The 10,539-nt window shown below is 33.0% G+C and overlaps 1 protein-coding gene and 1 long non-coding RNA gene across 2 annotated transcripts; both read left to right on the top strand.

Moving 5' to 3' along the window:
• The first annotated feature begins 48 nt into the window (after positions 1–48).
• Positions 49–7,802, top strand: LOC135265617 (DNA repair nuclease APEX1-like). The gene is made up of 3 exons (XM_064355458.1): positions 49–308; positions 2,808–3,117; positions 3,168–7,802. Exons 1-3 carry the CDS (start codon positions 182–184, stop codon positions 3,283–3,285), a joined length of 555 nt encoding a protein of 184 aa, XP_064211528.1. The 5' UTR covers positions 49–181; the 3' UTR covers positions 3,286–7,802.
• A 573-nt stretch (positions 7,803–8,375) lies between these two features.
• Positions 8,376–8,909, top strand: LOC135265618 (uncharacterized). Its single transcript, XR_010333350.1, has 3 exons — positions 8,376–8,515; positions 8,571–8,726; positions 8,772–8,909. It is a non-coding gene; the product is annotated as an uncharacterized LOC135265618 (long non-coding RNA).
• The last annotated feature ends 1,630 nt before the right edge of the window (positions 8,910–10,539 follow it).

Genomic DNA, 10,539 nt, shown 5'->3' with positions numbered 1-10,539 from the left:
ATTAAGAAGCTGGTTAAAGAAGGGATGCCTTGATATCTTGAAGTATGACAAACCAGATATACTTTGTATTCAAGAGACTAAGTGCGCTGTATATAAATTACCAGAAGAAGTCAAGACTATAGAAGGTTACGAAACATTGTGGTGCTGTAGCGATAAAGATGGCTATGCAGGTGTAGGCATTATGGTTAAAGATAAACCACTTAATGTTATTTATGGGATTGACTCTAAAGAACATGATACAGAGGGCAGATGTATCACTGTGGAGTATGAAACTTTCTTTGTAGTCAACGTATATGTCCCCCATGCAGGTAAATGTTTAATTTTTTTTTATCTGGAGAGAATTTATTTAGTAAAAGACTCACTACTTTTATTGAAAAAAAAATACAACGCTTTTTAACCAATGTGTTGATTTTTGAAATCTGTTGAATCTTAAATGAGCTGTGTTCTTTAAACCAAGTGTTAATTGGTCCCATATTTGTTCAGTAAATTGTAAATAAAAAAGTTGGAGTTATGTGGATAGCCAATCATAAAATAGCGAAAAATTATTGAAAATGTGAGAATTTCTGACCCGACGTCAGCAATGTTTCTTTTTGGATCAGCCAGTCACAGAACAAGAGATAGAAAACTTGCCAACAAAGGTAGCTTGAACTTTTTGGCTATAAAAATTCTAATGTGTTCTAGGTTCTAATTACCAAATTATCTTTTTTTTTATAAGTGTATTTAATACTTTTTGTGTAAAATTTCGAGAAAATTGTCTCTAGTGCATTTTTAATACCAAAAATGTCAGGAAATGTGTTTACTCCAAGGTTTAAATGTCTTTGGCCTATAAAATGCGGTGATTTTTGCCTTATTTCTGACGAAATTCTTTGAAATAGTTTCGTATTTAGTCGATTATATTTCTTAAAAACTTAATGACTGGAATGTCTGGAAGTAAAATAAAATTTGTGGAATTGGAATAAAAAAACATTCGGAACAAAAAAAAAAACATCAAACGAAACTAATAACTTATCTTCATGCAGTTTGATACAACTATTTGATTTTACTTATAAATTTTAAAGATATTTTAATTGAAAAACTAGGCTGCTGACTTTTCCGATTTGTGAATTTTTAGAAGACAATAAAAGTTTAGGAACAATTGAATTTAGTATGATTTTTGTGAAATCTCGTAAAATACTTGTTGAAACAATAAAAAAGGCAATAATTATTTATGTTGACCTAAACCACAGTTGTCCAACTTTTTTTCTAGTTTTTAGAACGTGTTTACACCAAGGATTATACTAACCGCTTGAAAAAAGGCGAAATATTGTCATAATCAAATAAATTCAGTGGTTTTCCGCTACTTTTAGCCACATTTCGCGAACTTTTTAGTACAAAATTTTTGAACTAATTTAATAATTTTTCTCCTCAATCTGAGTTATATATTATTCGTCAATAATTTGTTGATCCGAATTGTTTTGGAACAACAGGTCTTCTAAGTAGATTTTTGACTTATGTTCAGATTTTTCTTAATTTTTAGAAGGCGCTTATACTAAGGATTAAGTAAAAGTCCTTGGCCTTCATTTTTGACATATGTTCAGATTTTTCTTAATTTTTAGAATGCCCTTATACTAAGGATTAAGTAAAAGTCCGTGGCCTTCTTACTCGAAAATACAAAAACCCTTCATTTTAAACATTAATTTTATTTTTGCTTACGTTGCGCATTAGATTTATATTTTAATTTATAAAAAAAATAAATAAACAAAAAATAACAATAAAAAACAGAGTTGATTTAACATTGTGTCAATTCGTAATAAAATACAGCCACATTTTTTGGTTCTTCGAGCCGGATATCTTACGATTTGTCATTGAAATTGACATTTGTCATTGACAATGCTTTGTTTATGATTAACTGTGGACTGTATTTTATGATGAATTGATGCATTGTTCAATCAAACTATTTTTTTTTTAACTGATAATGTTACTACAAGATGGTATCATTTTATAAATGAAAATATAAGTCGAGTGAGCAACACATTTTTGAGGAAACTCTTCCAAATACTGGCGTTTTTGCCTGATAAACTTGATAGAACGTTCGAAAAAAATTATTCACCTTTAAACACAAAAAAAGGCAAACATAACACAATTTTCGAATACTTTTCGGTGTATTTTTGCCGATATTTTTCAAAACATTTGCCTGACAGGGCCAAAAACATGCTAAATCCCTTGTAAAAAGGTAAAATGATGCCATGATCATTTGATCAAACAAATTTAGTTGTTTTTTGTCAGTTTTAGCAAAATCTCGCGGTTTTTTTTAATAAAAACGTCTTTATTTTTCGCTTAAGGAAAGAGAAAAAAGTATTCTATTTTTGAATTAATGTAATAATAATTTTTCGCCTCATTCTGATTGTATGCTTCACAATTTTTATTTAAAGTATTTTTCCTAGCTCTTACTTAAATATTTTGAACAATCTTGAACAACCTTCTCACGGGTTGATGCAACGTTTTTTACAGTAATTTGTTTCAAAATTTCAAATATCTCCTCCAAATTTTAATTTAAAGGCTTACGCGTATTTGAATCGACCAAGTCTCAAATATTTTATTTAAAAGCTTTTGTATGAGAGATTTATCGAAGATGTGACGTAAAGAATAATGTATTTGGTACATTTCTCTTAAATTAGTTTGTATGTTACTATCGTCTTAAGTTAACCAAAGGCATTGTTTTTGTTTTTTAAATAAAAGTTTGATGTGTCGGGTTTGTATCGAATTTATATTCATTATTTTCACACCAACGATCGAACAGTAAGTAATTCATTCGCATTTATTAACAGGTCGAAATTTAGTCACCTTGCCAAAACGTTTAGATTGGAACGAACAATTCGAGAAGTTTATTAAAAATTTGGACTCCCAAAAACCAGTCATAATTTGTGGGGATATGAACGTGGCACACAAAGAGATTGACTTGGCTAATCCCAAAACCAACACCAATAGTGCTGGGTTTTCAGTGGAGGAACGTGACGGCATGACTGCTTTTCTTGGAAACGGTTATGTTGATATTTATCGCCACTTATATCCCGAGAAGGAAAAAGCTTACACTTTCTGGATCTACATGAGAAATGCCAGACCTAACAACGTTGGATGGTAAAATAATAATACTGTGCGATATCTAGTTTTAATATTAAATTTTTCAGGCGCTTGGATTATTTCTTAGTCTCCCAAAGATTTGTGGACAACGTTTGCGATAACATAATACATAGTGATGTTATGGGGTCAGACCATTGCCCCCTTTCACTCCACATCCAGATTTAAGTGTTTGGGCCAACTCTCTGTCTTGTAGTGCCCCAACTTCTTTCAATAATTGTTTCTTCTCTTCAAAATAGTTTTTGAACCACTCGATATGTTCCCGTTTGGCGTCAACTGTCAAGTATGGATTTTTCGAAAGTCCGACACAGACCAACTCCATGAAATGCCTCAAGGGCCCCTTTTGAGGACACCAAGGCTCTAAATACTTCTCAAGAAACACGTGCTCGGTAAAGTAAACTTTCTTTTCCTCATCAAGCCCTAAAATTATAAATATGACACGATACTTAACAAATTAGGCGCAACCTTGTTCGTTATCAATGGGAAATTTCCATATTTTCCCCTGTTCGGTCCACAAGATCATCTGTTGGAAATAATTGCTAGGAGGGTGAGTAACAGCCAGCTTTAAATCCCTCTGGTATAACTCGTTCCAAGTTTTGTTTTCAACGCCCTAAACACTAAATTAGACGCTTTGCCCTCTTCAGACGTCTTTAAAAGCTTCATCAATAATTCTGTCTCGGTTTGCTTCACATCTCCTCCCAACGTCTCTGCTACGTCCTTTACAACTCTGGTCATTTGTGTCTCTGCAACAAAATTGTTTTTGCAACAAACCAGAAGTTTTTAATTCTGTTCACCACTAAGTTTTTTCAAAACAGCATACTCAGATTGATTTCTTATAGAAACTTCTCTTATTTTTTTCTTTTTGAATTCAAATTGAAATATTCAAATATTTGATCTTCATGCGCCTTTTATACTTTGTTGACAACTTTATTGAAGAGGATGTTAATAATTACTTTTTCTGTTTATGCTAATGCGACATTCTCGTTAGTAGACAAAAAAATAAGGTGATAACATTTCAGCAAAGATATTAAAATTAAGTTCACCCATATTATCCTAAAAATGTGTAAAACCGCTTTATTACGTCCTTTACCCAAAATAAAAAATCCAACGACTTGCTATGACTTGAGAGCCATTATCACATTGCTTCTCTTAAAAATTTTAGGCAAAGTAATTTATAATCAAATTTCTGAAGGTATAGTAATTAATAATAATAAACTATCGGAATATCGAAAAAATTAAGTAAAAGTACTATTACAGTCCTGGGAAGAATTATTGCTTTAGAGCATTTCCCGAAAAATTATTGTAATGATGGAATTTCAAATCGCTAACGTAAAAAATTATAAAATAATTAATTTTAAAGTAAACTTAACAGACAAAATTGGCGGAAAGCAGGAGATCATCGGCATATTCCAAGTATTGTGTTTGTTTCTGGTTTTTGTCTCTAAAAATTTCTTTAAAAAATTCGTTACATTTTCATCTTGTAAATTCTTCAAAATTTATGAATAGACTTCCGTTTGTTGAACTAGTTATTATCGAACATCTGAAGACAGATATCACCTCTTTGTGTCTACAAAAATGGAACTCAATGCTGATTAATAGGAAGAAATAATATTGTACAGTATTATATGCAAAGATAAGCTTTTCGCATAAATGTTTTAAAGGACGCTTCTACTGTAAAAAAATTATTCATCGAAGTATACAATAATTACATAATACGAAGATTGTGCATCAGTAGTCTATAATTTATTTGAACTTAAATGGGCTTGAAGTTGGAGAAAGTTCTAAATTCTTCTTCAGCCTTAATTAAAAAAATGGCACTTTTTTCCATGTGTGGATTGCAATTGGCCACCTTCATTTAATTGCTTTCTGTCACATGATTATTTTTCTTACATTCCTTACATTCTTGTAATTGGAAATTCCAATGTTAAGTATGTTGGCATTTACATAGTTTTAAAACAGCTAATAGATGTCTCTAAAACGTAAAAAATTTTTATAATTATAATGATCTTGGAATTACGATTTAGAGAATATGTCAACTTGATTGTAAAGAGGTCTTATTTTGCTTTAAAAATTTGATATTCCAAGTACAATATTTTGAATTTGAAAAAACTCTGCGAATCATTGATGCTTTCTAAGCTTAACTATGGTCTTATTATTTATTATTCTTGTTTAGATTATCGTTCCAAATATCAAAAAATACAAAATTCGTGTGCTCGTTTTATTTATAAATTAAATAAATTTGACCAGGTATTTTATTTTATTTAAAGAGAACTCCCAGTGGACTATTTTCGCAACAAAACAAAAGCATATTTTTCTCATTTCTAGTTTTTTCAGTGCAATTTTCGTATTTTTCCTTTATTGGAAGATTTATGTACTTTTCTATTTATATTTTGTTACTATTAAGAGGCTCATACCTCAACAAGTTATTTAACTTTTTGAGGGCTTCGTTACTTTTTTTTGTGTCCTCATCCTTTTTCTGGACTTTCTTTTCATCGTCTGAACTGCTACTCAACTGTGCTACGTGCAAAACTCTTCCATGCACTTTTAAGAAGTTGCTCTTAATTTGGCCAAACCTGAAAATTATTGGACGTAATAGTGCTCCCATTATTGTATTAATGAGCCAACCTTGGTAAAAGGTGCACTTTACTCATTTTCACACAATAAAAATCCAAAAAATAATCAAGGTTTTGTAGGTTAGGTTGGGTGGCTATGGCAATGGCTACGTCATTAGCCCATTTTCCGAAAAGTTTTAAAATTATTTTTGTAAGAAAAATATTGTATTAAATGAACTGGATACAGCGATGCACCTGTAAATAGTTACAATTGATTTTTTCTTTGTGTAATAATTAATTAATTTTCATTCTTTTTGGAATCGTAAACACTTCCCGTTTTGACATTTCGATAAGTTCACTTTTGACAGTAAAAAATTGTGAAATTAATTAAATAATTATTTATTTTGTAGGGCCATTTTTGAAACGCAAAATAACAGCTAATTTGAACACGCGCAAAATCCATTACAATGGCCATTGATGAACCGATTTTTGTACAGAAGCGTAATTATCGCAAATTACAAACAGATGCTTATCAAATATCAGGAAAATCTTTGGACCGACGGCAATTTTAGCAACTCACTACCTTACTAACTTTGAAAGTACTCAACCACTTTAAATAATCCTGTCAGGAGAACTGGTGCCGAGGTGTCGGGTCAGGTCATCAATTTTAGTTAAGACAACGTCTGAAAAATAAAATGGGGGTGTGAGTAATCCAGTCCATCAGAGTGAGACGTCCACAATCGCCATTTGTGAACCAATAAATGTAACAGTCGTTAACCCAAAATAATTATGCAAATCTACCATCAATAAAATATGTAATTCGAATAGAATCGGTTGAGCTCTGTCCAAGGGGTTCAAAAGGTTAACAGTCGCAGTCCTGGTCAATAGGACTCCAGGAGCATAGGGAAAACCAGGCAAAGGGTTACCCCTTTGCTCATAGATACCATCCAGCCCGCTTGTCTCTGGATCAGCAGCAATCGAGAGACCACCTCGCGGTTCTGACGTGCAATAAGCAACGCTGCCTTGTCATCCACCACTTGTCTTAGGTTGTGCAATGAGTACCCCGGTAATATCCGTCCAGCGTCTACTTCGAGACCCGCAGGTCATTCAACACCAAGCGTGCAATGGATATTATGTTCATGGTACTCGCCTATGACCAACATAAAAAGGGGGCGGTTCCAGGCAGTGCAATGATCACCTTTTTGGCTAACCTGCTCAACTGCTAATCACACATAGCCCTGAGCGTGCAATGGAAGCCCTCTTCATAGTGCAGGTGGCGAACAAGTCCCTTAACCTCATAGCCGAAGCCGTTTCACGGACCAACGAGCAAGTGCAATGATCACCTTCCAGCGCTCTCCCCACGACCTATTCTGCAACCTAGACCTGGGGGTGCAATGAGCGCGGCTGCCTAGTGATCCCCCGCGTCCACAAATAAACATAAACCAGACCTGGAGGCCTCGCGACGCCGCGACCCTCCAGCGTCCCCTGTTGGGTTAATCTCGGCGTGCAATGGGCATTTTCGAGCGCCGCCCCGCCTCAAGCTTAACCGTGGATTAATTAAGGATAGACAGACTAACAAAGTTTAGCTCGACATGTCGGGGCTCAACTCAATCTTATTCATAGTTCGTCAACTCTCAATTCAATATCATTCTCATCAAGTATCACCAACTTTAGTATCAACCTATCAACTGATGAATAGCGCATTAATTCAACTTCAGTTTGATATTGTACTCAATACTCACGCAGGTTTCTGATGAACGTTATCAACAATTATAAATATCAACACCGCAGCAATTAAAATAATGATTGAACGACTCACCCTACCGTTGATATGGTAATTATTATAAATCTCTACACCTTATTGGATTGAAAATCCTCACACACCAACAAACTAGGATTACTTACTCAGTGATAACTCACCTTGATTCACTTAAGAAATTACTTTAAGTCACTCTAACTTGGAACTGACTCTAGCTCACACTACCCCTCTAAAACTAAAAACTCATATGCAAAATTGCATATTCGAAGGCGTCTTTCTCACGGTCGACTTGGGGTGGTCTGCTTGTCACCCTGACTAGCTAATAAATTATGATCAAGTGTTTATGTTTCTCGAAATAAAAGTCTCGGGGTCTTTTCGGAACTTTACTGACTAATTACCCTAATTATCTACATGCTAATCTATGACGAAAAGTAAAAAAAAAACAAACTACCATTAAATTAAAATATAAATAAAAAAAAATTCTGACCGCGTGGACTTCATCCTACAACTTGTTACATCTTTTTCGGTGGAATGCTTTGTAAATTAATTTCCAATTAGTGCTGCGCTTTATGGTCCCCTCAACCCAACGGACGGAACATGTATGGCAAGAAGTTTATTTTTAGTCCACTTTGGTGATCTTGGGGCAAGTTGCTGTGATAATTTAAATAACTTAATTATGGATAATAGACCTAAATCGATATTTCGGGACTTATACAACCTTCCTTATAAAAACAATTTTTTCAAATTATCAACTAATGCTAAAGGTGGGTGACGGTGCTTGTAGGCATAGTGTTGTAACAGTTTTTGTGTTCAGACGACGGTGATCTTATACAGAGACTAGGTTTGCTCAAGAAGTTAGAAATCCATCAAGGCTGTGTCAACACCATTTGTTGGAACAGCACAGGAGAGTATATTTTGTCGGGTTCAGACGACCAGCATTTAATCATAACAAATGGGCACACATACAAAGTTGAAACCAATTATTGCACCAGCCACCATGCGAACATCTTCAGTGCTAAGTTCTTGCCATGCTCTTCTGATAAACAGATCGTTTCGTGTTCAGGCGATGGAATCATCTTACACACAGGTGAGTAAAATATCTCTGATTTGCTTTTTTGTTTGATGAAATAATCATTGGCCAGATCTCGAAAACACCAAAAATACTTACTACAACCAGTTCAGTTGCCATGCAGGAACCACTTATGAGGTGATTACCATCCCAAATGATCCCAATATACGTTTCTCAGTTGTGGGGAGGATGGCACAGTGCGTTGGTTTGATTTGAGGACAAAGACAAGGTATTAACTTTTTTGTTGTTTGCTTTAAGTAATTGTTGGTTTAAGTTGCCGAAAACCGCGTTGTAAAGAAGATATTTTAATTAAGTGTCAGAGAGCTGTTACAGCTCTTGCAATAAGTCCAACTGCACCTCATCAGCTTGCAGTTGGATGCGCTGATTCAACAGTGCGTATTTATGACAGACGTTGTCTTAGTACTCAAGTCGAGGGTGAGTTGAGTACTACAATGCATTCACATTGTTTTTGTATAAGACTTGGGTATGGAAATCTGTATTTTAGCTCAGTATATGCTAATTTTCCCCAAAATTAAATTAAAAAAAATAGTGATTTTTTTACCTGTTTTAGCGAAGTCTCCTCTTTAAAAATTAAAAAAAAAACAAATTGTGCTATTTATGATGTTTTGGATTATTTGTGACACAATTCTTCTAAATAATTCGGTTTCTACTGGAAAAACTTTGCAAGTAATATCATTTTTAATCTAATTATTGATTTATTAAAGAAAGTTTTGGAATATTATTATTATTAAGCGCCTGACTGCCAAATGTACAGAAATATGTCCATTTTTTACCTAATTTAATGTCGCTAGGTTCTAGTGCTTCTCAAAAAAATTACTTCTTTACTCAAAGACGTTCCTAACCGCTCAACAAATGCAAAAATTATGAGATTTTTGACATTTAATTTGGCACTTTTTCGGCTGATTTTGGGAAATTTTGCGAATTAATAAAATAATTTAGCTTAAGAAGGTACTAAAAGTCTAAAAAAATGCAAAACAATGTCTTGGTTTAGTAAATTTTGGACTTGATTTAGCCAAAAAAAATTGAGTTTTTAACTAATTTTTGTCATCTTTGACCTACTTTTTAGATTTTTTCCATTTTTAGGGTAAAAATTTAACCTAATTGATCGGTTTTGAGATGTAAATTTTTAATCCAAAAAAATGCCTAAACACTGACAAAAGTTATATAATTTTTGATTTAATGTTCAGATTTTTTTTATAACGTCTTGATAGCATACATAATTACATACCCTCAGAAAATACAGAAATATCTTTAGAATATTTTCATTTTAAACCAAATAGGTGATTTGCTTTTGGTGTTTTTCTTGCTTGAATACACGCATAAACGTTCGAGGAAGGTAAAATAACAGGAATTTAGACTCAATGCTGCGATTTTTAGGATTATTTTTGACGATTTTTTACAAAATAGTTGCATGTTCGTCTGATAAACGTACTAAACCGATGTTTAAACAAATTTAGTGATTATTTCCGTCAATCAGCGAAATTTCTCTAAAAAATTATGTTTATTTCAGAGAGAAATTGTCGTTTACCTTATTTAATTTAATAATTTTTCACCTAATTTTCGCCAAAATTTTGTAGTTATTGTGCCAAAATTCTGGAAAAAGTAATTTGTTTTTATCTAATTTTGTCTTTTCGGTACGATTTTAGTAAAATCTGAATTTGAAGGACTGAATGTTTAGCTTATATAGAAACATGTTTATGTGGTGGAGTGCAGAAATGATGATTTTTCGATTTATTTTTGAAGAAATTTTACGAAATAATTGCGATTTCACTACAAAATGTGCAAAATAAGAGCTGTAGATAAAATAATTTTTGGTGTTTTTATGTCTGTGTTTTTAACTCAAAATCATGCCTACAACTTTAGAAAAAATCCCTTTGGCAACTTAATTTGGTATTTTTTCGGCCAATTTTGAATAAATTTTTGAAACGACTGAAAAAAAATCCTAATAGTCTTGGAAATTGCAAATAAAGTCATTTTCAATTTGGTGTTTTTTGACTTATTTTTGTGAAAATTTTGTAACT

Source organism: Tribolium castaneum, chromosome 3 (assembly GCF_031307605.1).
Source record: "Tribolium castaneum strain GA2 chromosome 3, icTriCast1.1, whole genome shotgun sequence".
In the NCBI taxonomy this organism is placed as follows: Eukaryota; Metazoa; Arthropoda; class Insecta; order Coleoptera; family Tenebrionidae; genus Tribolium; species Tribolium castaneum.
The sequence above is the reverse complement of the archived record's forward strand: the minus strand, read 5'-3'. Positions and strand labels throughout refer to the sequence as shown.